We start from the raw sequence: 21,256 nt of genomic DNA on the forward strand, positions 1-21,256 counted from the left end.
CTTTGTTTCTTAACCCAGAATACTCCATAACCACTTTGTTTCAAGAGTACTGGTGTTCCACAGTCATGCTGCAAGTCCATTAATTCTTCTTTGCACATCTGCCAAAGAGCAGATCAAGTATTTTAAATTCAATGAGATCTTTGAATCTTGTAAGCATATCTTTCTTGAGTGCTTCTAGGTGAGAGCAATAGATTACAAGCTCATTAAATGATATGTGATAATGATTTATTGTCATCAAGTGATAATAAATTTCCTCTGATTTTTTCTTGCTAATTTCCCTAGAAGTGAAAAATGGTAGAATTCCTGTCAGTCAGTATTACTTTTAGAGTGTTAGCATTAGCTTATTGATAAAAGCCATAATTCCTTTTAATTTATTTACTGCAACTGAATATTCACCTCATTTAATTTGTTGACTATGTCAGAGAGAGATATGCTACATCAATTCACTTAAGTTAATTTGGTGCATGTTATTGGATCAACTGAATTAAGAAACTCAAAAACAGTACCAGAGAGTTCATAGAGAAACTACCAAATATTATCATCAGCCATATGGTACAAGGAAGCCTGAGGCTTATGCTGCACCAGCCAAAAAAAAAAAAAAAATTTCTGAGTTACCCTGAGAGAGCGAGAAGTAGAAAGGAATCACCAAGATATCCACAGCTCCTTTCAGCAACCATCTCATTCTCTTGCTAAAATTCTTCTTCATTTTCTTTACAGAGCTGGTGAACTAATTAGTCATCCGATGTTTAAGCTTTTATTTTATTGACAACTTTCAGGGGCTCACATTTGGTGATTTCTCTCTCTCTCTCTCTCTCTCTCTCTCTCTGAGTAACTTGGAAATTTTTTTTTGGCTGGTGCAGCATAAGCCTGAGGCTTCCTTGCACTATATGACTAATAATAATAACTTATAGGAGTATTACTACAAGAGATGTTTAGCATTTTTTGTAAAAATACTAAACATCTCAGTGATCACAAATAAGAATGCACTGAGATCCTTAGTTATGTCCTTAGCATTTAAAATTTTATCTTTATTAATTGTCCTACTAGTAATTTCCCTGAAGGCTAACTCGACATCTGCAAAACCCACTTATTGTTTAGAATCCAATTTTACTAAGTGTCCATTTTTACTAAGCTAAGTTATATTCAGACAAGTATTAGATTTATCCAAACATTAACACGTAAATAGTCAATTGTTGAGTACAACACTGCTAGTAATTCTTTTGAATGCTAACTCAACCGCATCTCCAAAAATCTACTCACTGCAGAGAAATTTATATAGTGCCCATTTTAATAAGTTATATTCAGACATTAACATGTAAGATCACTACTGTTGAGCAGAGTAATGAAAAAAAAACTACCAAAAATAAACAATTTCTGAATGTTAACAAAATCAACATTTTCTTAAGAATACTTTACAAAATATTAAACTAAATATGACACATACCTGAATACTGTATGGTGGCACCAAGAAATGAATCAATAAGTGAACCAAAGAGGCCAGCAAAAGTTCCAAGCATAACCAAAAGAAACAACTGAGAACAGTTACTGCTGTCTTTGTTTGATAACTGAAGGCCTAAATAATATGCCATTCCAACTATTGTTCCTCCCAAGGCACTAACAATAATACCAATAAATGACACCCCTCCATTTGTTCCTGTATTCAAAAATAAATAAATATAAAACTCAAATAAAAACAAGTATTCAATATAATATTGATCTTATTTCTTTTAAAGTTTGTAAAATATTAAACAATATCCTATTTTTCATAAGTGACAGCTCAAAAGTATTCAGTGATTCAAAAGAACAATAAATTCAAGGAAAATGATTTTAATGCAATTATAATTGAAATACCCATAAGCAATCAATGTATACTCTTTCTCACTGTAACATAAAAATGGATTGGAAAGGGGTGGGGAGGCTGAAGAGAAATGCTTATTCTGATTAGAAACTGGCATAGGAGGCTTTTGAAAACAGTTGGTGTGAAAAGGCTTCTTTGAACGTGCCATTAAGTGTGGCAGAAACTTATTGAATTTGGGGAGTTCAAAATGGTGGCAGTTGGTAAGTTTTATTACTATTATGCAAAGACTATTTGAGCTTAAGTATGCTTAAACTTGGAAATGCAGGGAATGTATTAACAAAGAAAATGAGAAATGGAATCAGTAACCTGATATCAAAATGATGATTTAGTGCAGATCACTAACACTTTGACAACCTCCAAGTAGTATTTGGAGGTTATCAGTGTTAGTGACAGCAGTGTATAGTGTTTGAAAAAACTTCCAGTTAAAACTTGGGCAAGTTATAATTTGGGTATATGAAAAATAGGTACAATCAAAAAGACAGATTGATAATGAATCAGATTTTACATCACATACTAGAATAAATGAATGTATGTATACTAAACCAGAAATGGCATCTGTTAATATAAGGATTTACAGGATAAAAAGCTGAATCTGGTAGGCAGAGCCTCCCAAAAAGCCAAAAGATAAATCAATTCAAAATCGTCATTGGAAAAAAAAAAAAAAAAAAAAAAAAACCTTTCCCAATTTCTCTGTTCTTCAAACCTGCTCCAAATTTCTACCTAAAGATTAGTATTTTTTTTATGAGTGATAGTCTTTGTGATTTGTATTAAGTAAATGATTCAACAAACTATTGTTTCACCTGTTGGGTAGCCTGTCAGTTGTTATCAGTGCCTAAATAACATAATCCATCTAATCTGTCCAACTGCAAGCTCATCTTGACTTCTCCCTTTTCCCTGACAAATTGTTACTTTTTTCCTGGCTAATCATGTCATATTTGCATCTAGCCCTCCAATAATTTATCATGGACTTTTTGGTAGATCAAACGAAATTTGATCTATCAACAGTGATTCAAAAGAACAATCAAAATTCAAAGAACAATGATTCAAAAGAACAATTGTAAACCAAAGAAACAATCAAAATTTTGATTGTTTCTTTGGTTTATTTGGTTTGGTTTCTGGCAAGATAAGAAAAACTGTCAATGTTTCTTGCTAGACATCATTGCTGTTACTCTGATAAAGTAGTTATTTCTTCTTCTGTATATCTATTTATTTTATTTTATTATAATTTTTTTATTATGGGTCCTTTCCTTAAGTTATTTATCCCAATTTGTCAACTGTCCTTTCTTCCCTTTTTCCCCTTTCTAAAACACCACACCACCTGTTTTTCTAAAACTGATCTTTCTCAAGGTGTTAACTGAGAAAGTAACACCCTGTATAACTCTCAGTAATTTTATTTTATTCCATTTCATCAATGATATGCTTTGTTATATTCATATACAGACGTTGTCATTCCTGCTCCACTTCAGGAATGGTATCTTGAAGAATGTTATGCAAAACTTCCCGACTTGGAACTACAGTGCAGTAATACAATATTCTGGTGTTTTTATATCCCTTAATATTGGGTCCTCCATTTTGAAATCTTCATTATGCCATGTTTTACTGAATAAATTTTTCTGGCTCTGTGTTGAAGATTAAATGCATTTTTCAGCCTGTGTATTCCTATTGTAAATTTTATCTTAATTTGGGTATCCTTCCCATTCAGACTGGTCAAAATGAAAGCTTCCAGATATTAGATGCCGTATACTGGAGAACACTATGGAAAAATCAAATCTGTGTCTGTAACTGTTCAAGACTGTCAAAAAAGGATAAAACTCCAATTAACTTTGCAGTTTATATAAGTGGGTAAGAAAGACTTCAGTGTTAAATCACTATTTTAAAATAACTGTAATTTAATCACTTCATGTATACATATTAAACATTTTTAACATTTTTAGACTCTGTGGAGTGTAAACATTATAAACAATTTTGAAAGTTATTTTGAATAATATGTCCATTTATGTACAAATTGCCTAGAAATGTTCATATAGCTTTTATCTATGTTTCAAGTACAGTAATACTCTGAAGTTACGCGATAGGTGGGTCCGATGAAAATCGCTTAAGTCAAATTCGCGTAAGTCGGGGTACAACTTTCCATATAAATACATATAAATTTTGTTTAATTGGGACCAAGGACTAACAAAAACACTAGTTTAGAAGAAAAATATTTAATAAAATTGCAGTTCTTTATACATATTAATACAAAATATGTATTAAAAAAATAAATGAAGTCTAAACAGATTAGAAAAATAAATGAGTTATTTCGATGTCGATGGCTTCATAAAATCTAACAAATTCGTCTGATGACACAGCGCCTTCTTTTTTTCATGCAGAATTTCTTCGTAGCAAGCTAATAATTTTTTTATTCCTTGCTTTGTAGCTATAACGCGTTCTGCATTGGAGTCTATGTGTTCTAAAATTTTTAAGCCCTTTTCAATTGAGTTGAGACCTTCTGTCAAGCTTGCAATTGTTATGTGCTTTTATGGGGAAACTGGGTCTGAAGTGTCGGATACTTCGATGACGTTTTGCTCACGCATCTCTATGAGCTCATTCATTGTCAGCTCCTGACTATGTCAATCCAACAGCTCATTGACATCATCACCATTGACTTCCAAATCTAATTGCCTGGCAAGATTAACAACTACTTCTATCACATGCGCAACACGATCAGTTTCTGGCATTGTTTTCGTGTCGTTTTTGAAAAAAAAAATGGACCAAGTTTCTTCCAGACACCATTCAATGTTTTTTTGTGAATTTCATCCCGAGATTCTTCAATGATTCTTACGACATCTAAAACATTGAATTGTTTCCAAAAATCTTTAACAGACATCTCACTATTTTGTCTCATAGCTTCATTTAGATGTGCAAACAAACGCCTCGTGTAGTAAACCTTGAATGTTTTGATGATTCCCTGGTCCATCGGTTGAAGCAGGCTGGTTGTGTTTGGAGACAAAAACACAACTTTCACACGTGGGTCGAAATTAATTAGGGTGGCAGGAGGGTGACCGGGTGCATTGTCAATAAGAAGCATCACTTTAAATGGAATCTGTTTAGACTTGCAATAACGTTCGACTTCGGGTATGAAGTGGTGACCAAACCAGTCCTCAAAAATGAAAGCTGTCACCCAAGCTTTATGATTTGACTTCCAAATCACTGGTAAGCTAATTTTAGATATACACCAAATGAAAAAATCAAAAATCGCGTAACTCCGAGTTCACGTAAGTTGGGGTATTAGCGTAATTGTAGGTACAGTTTATAACAAATGGTGGTAAGAAAGTGGCTTTTGAAAATCGGAAGAGTAACTCACACCTGTTAGCATTAATTGTACCATCTTGGCTTAAAAATGCTAAAATTAAATAAATTCTCTGAAAAAAAATTTTGACTCAAGGGGAATGACAAAAACAGTCTTATTGGAAGGTCGTTATATCGATCTTTCATAAAATCCCCAACAAAACAAGTAAAAGCTTGAATATTTAATGTAATTCTACTAATAGTAGTATAATATTTATAATATGTATTAAATTAACTTACTACAGTATTAAATTAAGAGAGGAAGAAGCATATGAAATTTCACACATTGCATCATTCAAGGTGGTAAATCCTGCATGCTTGAAGTAGTTAGCAAACGATTTTTCAGCAGCTTCATTCCATGCTTAAACACATAAATACATAGCCTGCAGGATGTTGATTTCACATTGAATTTTGCTTTCGAGAGAGCACAATTTTATTTAATGTGAAAAAACATTAAACAAACATTCTTCGGTAGTGTTTCTTAAAAAACTGGATTACGTAAACCTTGATCAAGTGGCTGAAGAACCAACATCACTTTTGGTGGTAGGTACTCGAAAGTAATTGCACATAAGTAAAAGCATTTAAAACTGAACAAGATCTCTCAAGCTTCTTCAATCGAGGCTGTAGTTAGCCAATATCGGGCAGAGAGAATAAAGTTCACCCTCCCCCAGTAAGTTATTCTGAGTTTTTCACCCCACACAACATGCTTGCATAGACATAATACAAAATGGAGCAATATGGTCTGGGTTGCTAATGCACCTAAGCCCAATAACAACCTTTCCTAATAATCATCTAAAAGGTTTTTTGGCAAAAAGCTTGAATATCATATACTTTTCTTGAATTATTTATATACTTCTACAGCGGTTTTACCTAGACAAACAACATTTGATGGTAAAATAACATCATCAGCCATTTGTGCACTTGTACTTTAAACTTAATTGTCCCCATCTGTATGTATCCCTCGATTAGGGCGAGACTCAAATTAGCATGGTTTATACAGTGGATTCCTGTTATTTGGGCCACCGGTTAATCGGGGCAGCCGTTTATTTGGGGCAAATCTTAAAAAACAAAAACCAATCGAGAAAATAGCCAGGGTTTACTTCGCTTAATTGGGAAAAAATGCCGTTTAATCGGGGCAGGAGACCTCAGCACTGGAGATTACCCTACGATTGTCTCCAACCGTACTATGTAGTTTGGTCGGATTTCTGAAGGTCACAACCATAAAACAAAAACAATTAGCAGTCACCTGTTTACTGGGCTTTTCTGTTAGTGAAATCATAAACGGACAGTAAACTCGATCTTATTGAATTTGCGGTAATACCGACAGCTGGAATTCTGTGGGTTATTATGGTAAAATGTGTTTACACTTCCATGAACTCTTCAATCAAATAAAAAAATTAATTTTCAGATCTTCTCTTCATTCCTATTTTTAAAGCTTCGTAATTTGTTACTCCATTCTCACTTGCACATGTTGTGTTACTTGCAATTTGTGTGTGCCGTGTTCTTTGTTATTGATTGGTTATCTTTTTACTGTTTTAAATTTTAACCCCCACCCACAAATGTCAGTGAACAGAAATGTCAACTAGTTTAGTTAGTATGTAAACATTATTACAGTATGTATTAATTCTTCCAATTTTCACGTATCATTTAATTTTTTAATTGGTAAGGTAATAAAGAGTAAATTTGTGCTTAATATATCTTTACTTTTATAGCCTGTGGATAATATTCCTCCTATTTTCGCTAATTAGAATCGCTGTTTAATAGAATTAAAATTCAATTCACAAACGTGATCACAATGACCGGCACTTACTACACATCGTATAGTGAATGGAACTTTACTGTGGTGAATTCGTCGTAACGTGAACCAATTGTAAAGGGGGGGGGTGCACATTGTATTTTTAACTATTTACGTGAAACTTCGGATAATTGGGGCAGCCGCTTAATTGGGCCAAGATGCACGATGTGTCCCAAATAACCGGAATCAACTGTATTTAGCTACCAATTTTCAATTAGCATGAATCAAAATTTAGATTGGCGTGGTGTTTTGGCTTGGCCTAAAGAAACTGAAGCTGGTGATGCTATGAAAGTCAGTACTAAGCTGCGAATGTATATACAGTACACTGCTCAAGTATGCGATTTTTCCAATATGGTTGCCGTTACGAGTAGACACGTTTTTACAAGCTCCTGATTTTTGTGTTAAAATATGAATTTTAAATGTTTAGTTCACCAAGAAAAGGGTTCCTGTCGAAAGGCATTCATTTGAGGGGATTCCCTAGGTGAGACAATTTTGCAAACTTTTGGGAATTTAGCTAATTACCAGCGTTTTTATCTGTGTAATTTGTTCAATGTCACCATGTGGCTGGCAGTAGGGCCATAGTGAGGCACCGATTATAATGCAGAGGCCACAATGGTAGTGTGCACTTGATTGGGTAGGGTGCCCCAACAGTGTTTTTATCAGGCTGAAAGAGAGCTCCAACAATTTGTGCTTTTAACTGTCTTAAACATCTGAGAAATATATGTTTTTAGTGAACTCTCCCCCCGTCATAAACTTTTTATGGTGAGGAACAAACTTCTCCATTGAAATCTATTGTGTTTTTGGCATCACCATCGTCTTCAGCAAACCAAAAATGCTATAGGGAACTAATTCCACTGCTTTAGGTGCATTCTTACATTTGTTTGCCCCCACCCCACCTGTGGACAGTGGGGGTCAGCACAAAACTTCGCTAACAGACTGTTCAGCCACTACTCCACCTACGGACCTGCTGCAGGAGACAATCTGCACCTTTTCACGAGCCCTTTCACGGGAACCCACAAAACCCCGTTAAACCGAATCGGTTCGATAATACAGATTTTACCCGATATGGAGGGAAAACCTGATAATAACCAGAACACCATGCAGCAAAACCCAAACAATATCCCGTTATCATCGAACACCAGGATGAAGCGGTGTACCCCCCAGACAAGCAAGAGAAAGAATAAGAAGGGAATAGTGCCAAATTCACAGCGGGAGACATGCTCACACACTGAGCCTAAGGAACCAAAAGAAACACACGACAACCAGCAAAGTCAAAAAGATGCCAGCGAAGAGAAACAACCAGAACCACCTCTGGATCCCACTCTACCAGAGGTCACCGTACATGAGAAATCAATGTTCCTCAAGGCTGCCCTGGAAGCCCTGTTCAAGGAGCAAACCAACAGGGTGACCACAGGGCTTAGAGCCCAAATCGTCAACTTGTGGAATAAGCTGGACACACTCCTGATAGAAACGTTCCTTGAGAGTGAAAGAGAAACAGCAAAGCTCCAGGCTTATATTGATTGTAGGGCGAACAAAATGCCACAGTGCGTCCCCACATACACCCAAGTGCTGAGGACCACAGCAACAATAGAGCAACAGCCGACTCCTGCTGCACCCAGCAAGAAAGGACCCCTACTATAATGCCCACATCTGGTCACCATAAAGCCTGCCACACCAGAAACTGACCACACAAGCGAAGAGCTTAAAAACTCAGTAATTACCAACCTTGAAGATTTTAAAACCACCAGAATAAAATCGAATAGGAAGACTCGCAATGTCAGCGTCATTATTGAAACTGAGACACAGGGGAGGCGAATAAAATCATTGAAAACTCGAAAGTGTCCTCCCTGGACCTCCATGCAGAGATCCCAAAGAGAAAGGGACCTAGCATTATAGTTTATGACAGTGGAAGTGACCTCTCCCCAACCCAACTACAGGACGAAATCTACAGAAGAAACCTGCAGCTCTGATACTGACCTATCAGAGCTAATCACACCTAAATACCAGACAAAGCCCAGAAGTGTGAACACCACAAAATGGGTGACTGAGTTAGCCCCAAGAGCCTGGAAGATAATCAGCCAACAGACACAGATTTATATCAACTGGGATGGCCACCACTTTAAAAAACATGGTTGTCCCCAAATGTTTCCGGTGTTACCGATTCAGCCACACAATACATACATGTACGCAATCACAAACCTCCCCAACTTGTGGGCACTGTGCAGGCATAGGCCACAACTACAACTCCTGCCCTGATAAAACTACCGGCAGATCACTCCATTAGAGACAGAAACTGCCCCATCTACATAAAAGCGCTCAAGAATCGATTATGGGAACTCTTCATAAAAGCGATAATGTAAACACGATGAAATTTGCTCAACATAACACACAACAGGCTAAAGCTGTTGCGACGCAACTAAAGAAGAATGCTGATGAAGAGAATCTTGATGTCCTCTTCCTCCAGGGGCCCTACACGCACAAGAATTCGCAATCCTGACCTCACTGTAACAAAGATAACATATCTCTGCAATAAATGGGCTGCCTGTAACCAAATCATCTCCCCATTAGGAGAATTCTATGCAATATTGTTATACTGTCGACCTGGTGAAGACATTCTCCCTGCAATACATTACCCGCAAAATATCCTCCATGAGCTCCCCAGTGCTAAAGTAATAGTCTGTGCAGATGTTAACTGCAGGTCGCCAGCTTGGCACAGTGCAACCCCTGACCGACGTGGTACTGCTAACGGCCTGCTCACCAACAGCCTGGCAATACTAAACCAGCTGAAAAATCCACCCACCTTCTCAAGCACATTATGGGAAGCAACAATAGATGTAAGCTTTGCTACACCATCTATTGCTGGACATATATCTTCATGGAAGGTCAGAGAGGATTGGACCTCTGACCATAGAGTTATTACATTCCAGATGCACCATGTTCTTAACAGTCAACCCACGCCTAGACTAATCGTCAACAGATTCGCCGTTGACAAGGCCAACTGGGAACAATTTAAAGAAGCACTGACTGGCTCTGCCCAAACTTTTGACTATGCAACCCTTATCCCGAACCAATGCACCATTGTAAACATAATTACAGAGGCTGCAAACACGACCATCCTCAGACACGGTCCCCTGGTGGAGCCCAGAGTTTCAGAGACTCCAACACAAGGTAAATACACACACAGGAAAAATTTTCAACGAGCAAGAAGATCCTGGCCAGCTGCAGAGGTGCAGGTGCTCAGCAGCAATACCGCGAGGTCGGGAATGAATACACCACCTTTTTCAAAATCTGGAAGAAACGATCCTGGGAAATGCTAGTTTCAACTACCGGGAAAGCGTACCCCTGGAGGGTTGTATATAAAGTCACAATGAACAAGCTACCCAAAGGAGAGGTAATTCTCTCGACTAAAACACCTGCTGGATTCTATAGAAAATCATGGCACCAATCAACAGACAATATCCCCAATACCATCTTTTGGCAACTCCCCAGCTCACTCCCCAGAGCAGCCCAGTCTCTGCGAATAAAACGCAAACTACAACCCAGTACAACGCAAAGACCCATTCCCACTAGCAGACCTCTACTTGGCGACCACCAAAATATGAAACAAGAAGATGCCTGGTGAAGACTATTTGGAACCAGAGATCATGAAAAAGGCCATAGAATACATCCCAACAACTATCCTAAATTTGTTCAACTGCTGTCTCTCTGCAGGCTACCTTCCTCACGACTGGAGATCTGCACGGATCCGACTGATCTTGAAGAACCCAACAAAATCACAAGAACTTCCGGAGTCGTACAGACCTATAGCACTATTACCGGTACTGAGCAAACTATTTGAACATTTACTCCACAACAGGATAGAAATCCACTACCTAGAAGCAGGCCTACGATCCCCCAAACAATTTGGCATTCGCAGAGGCTGCTCCACTGCAGATGCCTTGGAACGTATAATAACCGCAGCTACCAACTGTAACCGCAAATACTTCCTGATGATCCCTGTCGATTTTGCCGGAGCATTTGACTCACTTTGGTGGCCAAGTGTCCTCGGCAGACTCTGGGAGACAAATATCCCCAACAACCTGTACCACTGTATCAAAACCTACCTATCTGAAAGAAGGATCTCAGTATGTGCTCCCTACTCTCAACTTAATCAGCTTATCTTCCGGGGGTGCCCACAGGGTTCAGTCCTGGAGCCACTCCTTTGGAACCTGGTGATGGATGGCTTCTTCTATCAGGATCTCAATGAGGCGGATGCACAAGCTTTTGCAGACAACCTCATCCTGATGCTGGAGGCGGACAGCCAGGCACAACTGGAAGCCACTGCAAACGTGGGCAAAACAGAACCACCTAACAATATCATCAACTAAGACATCCTCCATACTCCTCAATGGCTCTCTCAACACCAGAAGGCCACCACAAACCAAAATAGAAGGAACCATGATTAAACTAACTACAGAACTAAAATACCTCGGAATCGTATTGGATAAAAACTTGTCCTTTACCTCACGCCTCGTCTATCTCCAGAGAAAGATCAGGAACTACTCAGCTCTCACAGCAAAAGTCACACAAAAAGATTGGGGACTAAGGAAAAGTACCCTGTCTCTTTTACAGGGCTTTTTTCATCCTGGCCATCTCATATGCTGCAGGGATTTGGTTCAACAAAGCAACCACAGCTGTCAACAAAAGGAAATTAGAATCAATACAGCGTAGTATCTTGCTCACCATCAACAAGAGCGTGCTGCACTGTCAGCTCACACGCGCTGCAGGCCCTGGCGGGATCACTCTCCCCTGGACTTGGAAACTGTCCGCTGCGGCATGCTCTTTCAACTATCAAGGAGGAGAAGTGTAACCTGCATTGGCTTCACTACTGATCCAACCAACAACAGCAACATAGAGAAAAAACGTCTTATGAACCATCTCCGGCAAACCTGGCAGTCCCGATGGGCAGAATCAACTAAATATGCCATAACCCGGAAATTCATCCTGGACATTATCCAAGCCTACCGGCCTGGTTCTCACAGGGCTCTACACCACATCCCTTCTAACGGGGTACAGTTCCTTTAACACCAAACTTTCGACCTTCGGAATAAAAGAATCACCACTGCAGTGAAAACCAGACATGGACACATCTGATACATGAATGTCCCCTCTTTGACAATATAAGATGCCACTACTTTATAACAAAAATGTTTCAACCCGAAGGATTGGGAACACCTTGTGCTGTGGGAGGAGGATACTACAGAGCCCTCTCACAATTTGTGCACAAACTGTTCACCAGACTACGAGCACTACCACAACTTCCCTAGTCTCAACATGGAACTCTGACAACCGAAACGGACAACCATGACTATGACTTTACTGGATGGGATCTAGATTCCACGAGTGACACCATCCCACACTGACATCCTGATTACTGGACCGACAGTGGACAGGATCCTATCCCAACACTGATCAACTATTGGACGGGATGATGTTGCGGACCTGATGAAGCCGCAGCTTTGCTGCATACATGCCATGTTGGCGATCTGAGCCGGCTCCACTGTTCAGCACTTTCTTTTCCCTCACCCCGGCAGGGGAAGGGAAGGTGACAGCTTTGCTGTCTCCCCCCCCCTCACCAACCCCAGTCTTCCCTCTGGTGGGGCATGGGCATGCTCCACTGATTCCACCTGGGGTCGTTTTCCCTATTGACCTCATTCTTCTGTTTTTATGCTCCCAATCTTCATTCTCCCACCCCACTCTATCTGTATGCAAGCGAATGCCCTACATGTCAAAAATAACCGTATCTAAATTACACTGTTCGCTCACCATTTTGGCTTTTCCAATTCCAGCGCAATATCCCCAAGAAATTTTATTTATTTATTTTTTTTTTTTTTTTAGGTCCTAGCCACTGAAATCTCAGGAAACTAGGTGGCAGGACCTGCCAGAGTGCAAATTTAAACTAGTGGTTACCTGGTCTGCCTCCACGGGGCGAAGTGCGGGCAACGTAGGGGTCCAGTGGCTAAATGGCCAGATGAACAACAGTACATAACATTACACACTCACATGATGCACACACTTTTAAATCTCTGTCCTTCCCAGTGAACTGGTACACTCACAATGAAAGCAATGCGGAGATGGGGGAAACCCCTGGTGCCATTAGACACTTAACACACTTTGCACTTTGCTAAAGTATGCATAACATTATAGAAACATAGCTTATTTTCTTAGTGAGCACACGGCTCTGTTCACAAAAGGGAGTTACTGTTTATTTTGCATTGCATCATACCTTTTCCATTGAGAAGCATTATCGAGAAATAAACAAAAACAAATGCAAGATACAGGAGTGGCTCTGTTCACAAAAGGGAGTTACTGTTTATTTCGTGTCACGTCATACCTCCTCCATTGAGAAGCGTTATCGAGAAATAAACAAAAACGAATGCAAGATACAGTGTGGGAAGCTAGTTTATTTTTCTACCATAAGAAAATAAAAAAAACCGGATTATTTCAAACGTGTATTATTACAACAATTGAAATATTTTCTAATATTATGCATCTAAAATACAACACCAGCCACACCGCATTTATTACATACATGCAGATCACAGTTGCTTTCAGTTGTTCTTGCGTTGCGTATTAACGTGCAAACTCCCATGTATCTCCTGCCATTAATTACTGTGCATACTAATTAATTATATTAATTTATATTAATTTCTTTATATATTACATAATTATTAACTATGGATAAAAAGAAATAAAAAGAAAAGAAAAGTGATAATGTTAGATGAAAAAATTGAAGTCAAAAAAAGATTTGAAGATGATGATAGTAAAATAAGGGTGATTATAGTATGCTCTAATTTGGTAATGTTGAATCCTGCTTAAGTTTTCTTATCGCAAATAATCTTGTACAATTATAGAGTTTTAAGCCCAGTGAGTTAAGTTTACTGCTGTTGCCACTAACAGCATTGTTGCATCTATTCATTCAAGATGCTGTCTGTACAAGAGAAAGCTCAGTGTGTTGTTTGGTTAGCAGAAGCAAAATTTACTGTGACTGTGCAGAGAATGTCTAGAGCCAAGTACAGTAGAAATCCTCCAGACATAAAGCTTATTAAATCTTGGATGGAAAAGTTTCTGGCAACTGGGTCAGTTGAGAAAGAGAAAAGCATTGGCAGATTACATTACTGGACCTTTCTTCTTCCACAAAAACACAATTAGTGCAAACATGTTTTTAGACATGCTCATTAATTATGCTATACCCCAACTGCCTCTGTTCCAGTTGGGGTATGCTATACCCCAACTGGAACAGAGGCAGTCTACTGTTATCGTTCAGCTGGATGGAGCACCTGCTCATTGGGCTCGAGTTGTTCGTGACACTTTGGTTCGTGATTTTGTGGCCCCCAAGGTCACCAGACATAACCCCACTGGATTTCTTTCTTTGAGGATATGTTAAAGACTTGGTGTATGCGACAGCTGTTCCAGATATTGAAACATTACGAGAACAGACTACACATGCATTCGAATGCATTGCCCCACAGTTGTTATAAAATGTATGGGGAGAGAGAGAGATTGAATATCGCCTTGATATTCTGTGTGTCACAAGAGGTGCTCATGTTAAAGTTCTTTAAAGTCATTATGTATTGATAAAACTTTTAATATCAGCGTACAATTTGATTAAATTTTGTTAACCTCCCAATAGTAATAAAATTTTTGTAACAAAATGTCTTGTTGTGGACACCCTGTACAAATTTCTCGACATCTTGGAATGCCTGAATCAACGGTTCGGACGATTTTAACTAAAGCCAGTGCATATAAGGAAAAAGGTAAGCTTGCTTCATCGTCAGCACGCACACAAACCACAAGAAATAGAAGTGTTACGATGATTGAGATGGAATGTCTTTTAGCCATTTCGATAGAAGACTGCAATCAAAAAAAGAATTCCAATCTGCACAACGACCATAAAAACAAAAGCTTTGAGTATTTTTGCAATGTTAAAGGAAAAGTCAACAATAGAAAACTTGGGTAGAGCGGAAACTGTAGAAAATGTCCAAGCAAGTTTTTCAAAAGAAAATTTGGTTAGAGCGGTAACTGAAGAAAATGTTCAAGCAAGTTCTTCAAAAGAAAAAGTGATTGAAGCGGAAATGGAAGAAAATGTCACTACCAGTAAAGGCTGGTTTGAACATTTTAAGAAAAGAAAGGACTGCATAACGTTGAATTGACTGGAGAAGCGGCAAGTGCAGATAAAGATGCAGCCACGAAATATCCCCAAATTTTAAAGAAAATTGCTGATGACAGCAGCTACGCAGATCAACAACTATTTAATGTTGATGAAACAGGTCTTTTTTGGAAACGAATGCCAAAAAAACCTTTCTAGCAAAAAAAGAAAAGGCTCAACCAGGCTATAAAGTTTCCACAGATAGAATAACGCTTTTATTGGGAGGCAGTGCAGAAGGTGATTTGAAATTAAAACCCATGGTTATCTATAGAAATAAAACTCCCAGATCTTTCAGTAAATGTTTTAATAAAGCCTACCTATTTTTTGCGCTCTAATAGAAAAGCTTGAGTCACGAAAGCTTTATTTGAAGAGTGGTTCACTAGTTCTTTTGTCCGAAAGTTAAGGTGTACTGTGAAGAAAATAATCTTGCATTCAAAATTTTATTAATTTTAGACAATGCCCCAGGCCACCCACCAGCACTTTCTGATTTGTGTGGAAACCTGAAAGTTATTTTTTTACCTCCAAATATGACAAGTCTTTTACAGCCAATGGATCAAGGCATAATTGCTACTTTTAAGGCCTATTATTTATGTAGAACATTTGCACAAGCAATTGCAGCAACAACTGGAGATGGTGCAGTTTCTTTAGTTGAATTTTGGAGAAATTACAACATCAGGAAAGCAATAGACAATATTCACAAGTCATGGTCTGAAGTAACAGCCAGCAATATAGAGCAGTTTGGAAGCATATTTTGCCACATTGTGCAAAAATGATTTCTGTAGTTTCACTCATGTCAACACTCTTATTGATGAAATAGAAAATATTGGAAGAGATCTAGGCTTTGATGAAATCAACAACAGTGATGTTTGCGAATTGCTGGAATCACATTCAGAACAATTAAGTGATTCTGACCTCCTTAATACTGATGAACAACGAGCATATGATGAGGTGGAAATTTGCAAGGAAGAAAATGTTCAAGAAAACAAGTTGACATTAAAAGAACTTGAAGGAATATTTCGTCAGCTGAAAATATGAAAAACTAATCATGGATGCAGACTCAGATATCGAGCGCAGTATGCAAATTCGCAGGAACATTGAAAAAGATGTGTATCCATACAAGCAAATTTATGATGAAAGGAAAAAAGAAAAGTTTGCACATGCGCAAACAGGCTTTTGAAATATTTTACAAAGAAATAAAGTAAGTTATATGTTGTAAGTTTTTTAATTTCAATAAGCTTTTGATTACTGTACTGCAAATATTTATTATTATCCTTTGCTTTTATACTGCTGTACAATAAATCGCCATAAAAAAATGTATTTTTAAAAATATTGATTGGTATATTGTAGGTCTTGGAACGAATTAGGCTATTTTGTATTGATTATTAACTTCAATTAGCGTGATTTTGCATAGCTCGCCATTTTCGAGGAACCAATTAATCGTGCTAATTGCGGGATTCCTGTATTCTATAAAACTTGGTGAAATTTATATCTAAATTCATGTATAAAAGAATAGGAGAACGTACTTGTATTTCACCAGTTTGTAGGACATAATACAGGATGCAAGCACAGTGAACTCAGAAATTTTATTTATTATTATTTTCTTTACTGTGACTTTACCTTTAGGAACTTTTCTAAACGATGTGATTAACCATGCTTCTCCTTCAGCTAAAACAGAACCTAACTCAGAAGCCCAAGTATCTCCATTTGCTCCAGCTAATGATGCAAGTACTCCAACTTGCAAAAATGAAGATAAATAATCTTTGCTAAAATCAATTGGTTGTTCCCCGACTCCTCTATTAATCATATGGAGCAGTGCTATTTCAGTAGCAATTCCACCATTACAGATTACTTGAATCCATGTGCGTTGTCCCCCTAAAAAACAAAAAATAGAAAGGAATATCCAAAAATATTCAAATCAAAACTGCGTTTATTTTTAAAAAAATCAGTTTTTTTTTTTTCTTTTCACATTATTTGGAATGAGATATTAGTTATATTCTGTTTCTATCATAGTTGAAGATCTAAATTATAATAAAATTTTACAGTAAAAATCTATTTATGGCAAGTGGTTTCTAACCTATTAAAAACTACTTGCCTTAAGTACAGTGTGTGATAATTAAAAGCTTAACTGTGAATTTATAAGAGGTGTAATTTACTTGACAAACAAAATAAAAAAAAAAAAAATTTGAAGTAATTTGAGAATCTTCATCTTCAGCCAGAAAATAAAAAAACTACAAGGTTTCTTGAAGAAAGTGGGCTTATATTATCAAAGGTTGTGTGTGTGAGCTGATTTATTATAATTATATACTCATATACTTTTATAATTTACAAGAAGTGTATTTAATATTGACGAGACATCATGTATTAGAAATTTCAAGAGGACTGTGGGCATCAGGCAATTGGAAATGGTTATATCTTATGTTTTAATAAGTAGATAGATAGCTAGTTGTAGATACATTCATTTCTAATTTATCAGTTGAGCGAACCTGAAAAATAAACTGAGTTTCATTTATATCAAGCAACAGGCAAAAACTGCAAAGTGTACTTAGTCTCCACTAGGAATATTCCGCAGAAAGAATATTATTAGTATTAGTCTATTGGCAAATGATGTAAGAAAAAAAGCGTCAAGCTTACACAGAAGCAGAAAAAAAAAAAAAAAAATCCCATATCAACTGTCCATCCCCTTTAACAGGTTCATCTAGTTTTCCTTGAATTTTGAAAAAGTACTCACCTTTATAAAACCAGATGGAAGTCTATTCCAACAATCAAGTACCTGCTGAATGAAGGCAAACTTTCATACATCTAAGCTGCAGCCACATCCTCCGTCAATTTGAATGTATGCTTCCTCATATGTCTAGTCTGACCAAGAAGAAGAAAGTCATCAGCACTGAGCTTGCTCAATCCCTTCAAAGCCTTAATTGCCAAAATCAGTCACCTTGCAGGTGCCTAATCTCGCCAAGAAAGACAAGTTCTGCAACTTGCAGAAGTGAAGTCTTTCTTGGCAAGAGCACCTGGGCATGGTAAACCACACAAGTTAGTGTATTAATCTGAAATTACTGCTATCCATATGCAGCACCTTGCATTTCTTAATATCAAACTTCCAATTTCTTAGCCCATGTACCTAATTTTTCTAGATCTTGTTGCAGTAGCATACCTTGATTGCAGTCATTTACCACTCTGCCAACCTTTTTATCATCTGCAAACTTAGGCATTAAACCTCTTCTACTTTCATCAATATCGTTAATATATAGATGAAAATAATAATGGGACCAGCACTGAACATTAATCCATGTAGTAGAGCAGTGTTCATTGATAACCATTTTCTGTCTTCTCCCACTCAACCATCTCTTTATACATTGCCCTAAGGGCAATGGATAAAGAGATGGTTGAGTGGGAGAAGGGAGCCACACTGCTCGAATTTGCGCAATGATCTTTTATGTTCAACAGTATCAAAAACTTTCTTGAAATCGAATTATGCAAAATCAAATTTTTTTTTTTGCATCCAGTTCCATTTAACAAGTTGGACTTGTTAAGTCTTTCCACTTAACAAGTCCATGCTATAACAGTAAAACTGTATTCCTGTCTATATCATTGTGAATTATATTTGGTCAAGACATCAAAGGCAGATATTGTTGGGATATCAGGGATGTGGTGTCGCACAAATATCAGGAATGCAGAATTGGAATCTGGGGGGTGCAATGAGTACAGAAAGGATAGAAACGATAGGAAGGAGGGAGGGGTTATGCTATTAATTAAGAAAAACATAAAATCTAAGGAAGTGCATCCAGTTGACATAGATGGAGAGTGCAATGATGAGTCAGTTTGGTGTGACATAAGCACTGGGAAAGCAAAAATGAGAGTAGGAGTGTGTTATAGGCCTAATAATTCTAATGAGTACAATAAACAATTGTATAAAGAAATAGAATGGGCCAGTATATCAGATTGTGTTATAATCGGGATTTTAACTTCCCAGATATTGATTGGAACTTGTGGATTGATCACTCACACACTAGAAAGGCTTTTGTGGATTTATTAAATGATTGTTTTCTACAGCAGCATGTTCGAGAGGCAACTAGAGGGAGTAATACTCTTGATCTGGTTATCAGCAGTGATTATTTGTGCATTAAGAATTTGCAGATAAAGGAACCACTAGGTGGCAGCAATCAGTCTACTGATGTGGGATTTACTTAAATATATAATTACCAACAGGGGTAAAGCGAAGGGTTTTTGCTTCCGTAAAAGTGACTACAGTGGTCTCAGACAGTTTTTAAATTCTGTACAGTGGGACTAACTGATAATGTTAGCGACAGAAAATTCTAAGTGGGAAACATTCAAGGAATTAATCGTGGAAGCTACTAGGCTTTTCGCACGGATTAAGAAATATTTTTCTAGGTTTAGGGATAAATGGAGATCAGCTGAACTAATGAGACTTGTAATAGAGAAGAAAAATGCATGGGATGCATATAAAGTATCATGCGACACAGAATCCTATAGCAGATATAGTCTGTAATCATGTCACAAAGGAAATTAAGCAAGCGAAGGCAGATTACCAGAAATATTTGGCAATGGATGCTAAGAAAAACATCAAGGACTTCTTTACTTACAAAAACTCTAGAAGGAAGGGGATGAATCAGATTGGTACACTTGATATCGATGGTTCGACCATTGATAATCCTGCTCAGATAGCTGATAATCTGAATGAGTATTTTGCATCTACATTCACACAGGAATTGTTATTAAGGGAAGAAAATGCCAGAAGTTTTATCAAACTGAAACAGAGTGCTTAATGGTTTTGTAATAACTGAGAGCAAAGTGGAGGAGAAATTGTTGAAGTTAAACATGAGAAAGGCACCTGGAGTGGATGGTATCTATCCAGTTATATCCATGTGGCACCATGTCTCTGATATCCCAACAATATCCATCTTTGATGTCTTGACCACTTCAAATTTATTTACTATACTCCCGGCATTGGTGTACATGCAAGCATACATGCTCCTGTTCTTACTCTTAGTTACCTGAACACTGCCCATGTATTTACTTGTTCCATGGTGACTCTTTGATGAGTCAATAGAAAGTCTCCACTCTGTGGAATTCTAACTAATTCCTAAGCAGTTCATTAAGTTATTTATATTACTACAAAAAACCATGGAATTGTCCTCAGAAAAGTAGGGGACTAGTTTTCGTTCTCTGTGTCTGTACCATCAGAAAAACATCCCATGTGTTTGAAGATTCTTGACTCAAGTCTAGAACCAAGGAGTTCTGCAGATTTCTTCGGTAAATTAAAACCTCTTACCAGATCATTAAGTTCATTCTTTGAAAACAAATGAGGACTAGACTCAGTCTTCAGGCATATAGGCTTCAGTTTCATCTTCAGAAGCTTCACTTTCAGCACTCTCTGCTGTTACACTCTACAATATAAGTGGAGGTAATGGTATCAGTTATCTCCATGAAGGATCGGTCTAATGGCAGGTGGAATATTAGGATACACAATGCCATTCTTACCCTTTGCATTGTATTCCACTACATCAGGGGTGGCCAACAAGTCGATCGTGGCTTTAATTTCAGTCAATCACGAAGAATTTTAAATTATATATATATATATATATATATATAAAAATAGATTAGTCAAAATCTAAATATTATTATTATGCACCCCACTGCATACACTTATTACAAATCCGTTGAACCACATGACTACTCTTGTCGACACGCATCCGGTTGGCTTGTCTAGTGAAAATTCGTGCAGTTACATTGCGGAGAGCATAGTGCATGCATCGAATTCTTATTTAGCTTACTTAATATTAATAACCGGACAGTGCTTATATGTTAATTTAATACCCTTTGATTTAAAAGAATACTACGAAAAACAGTAAAACGTATCATTTTCATCAAGAGTGGGAACTAGAATACTTTTTTTGTATTGATAAAAGAAAAATGTTGTTGTTTGATTTTCAATGCTTCCGTGGCTATACCCAAAAAAAGTAAATTTAGAAAGGCAGTCCTGGTAAATGCCATTCGGATTTGCTGCCTAATAGTGACCTTAGAAAAAATAAATTAACACAATTTAAATCCAGATTATTCGCACAACAAA

The 21,256-nt window shown here is 37.4% G+C and overlaps 1 protein-coding gene across 5 annotated transcripts in view; it reads right to left on the reverse strand.

The window, feature by feature from the left end:
- The window catches only part of LOC150091204 (transmembrane protein 19), a 256,672-nt gene that overhangs the window by 129,457 nt on the left and 105,959 nt on the right, over positions 1-21,256 (reverse strand). For all 5 annotated transcript variants that reach the window (XR_016546997.1, XR_016546996.1, XM_090374660.1 and 2 more), the window contains 2 exons: positions 16,786-17,040; positions 1,445-1,654 (listed from right to left, as the gene is read on the reverse strand). Coding sequence is in view for 3 of the 5 variants with exons in the window: in XM_090374660.1 (XP_090230786.1) it covers positions 1,445-1,654; positions 16,786-17,040 (465 nt within the window). In the remaining 2 variants the exon portion in view is untranslated. The remainder of the gene's footprint in view (positions 1-1,444; positions 1,655-16,785; positions 17,041-21,256) is intronic.

The sequence above is a fragment of the Mastigoproctus giganteus genome, chromosome 1 (genome assembly GCF_048544385.1).
Source record: "Mastigoproctus giganteus isolate SK-2022 chromosome 1, ASM4854438v1, whole genome shotgun sequence".
Lineage (NCBI taxonomy): Eukaryota > Metazoa > Arthropoda > Arachnida > Uropygi > Thelyphonidae > Mastigoproctus > Mastigoproctus giganteus.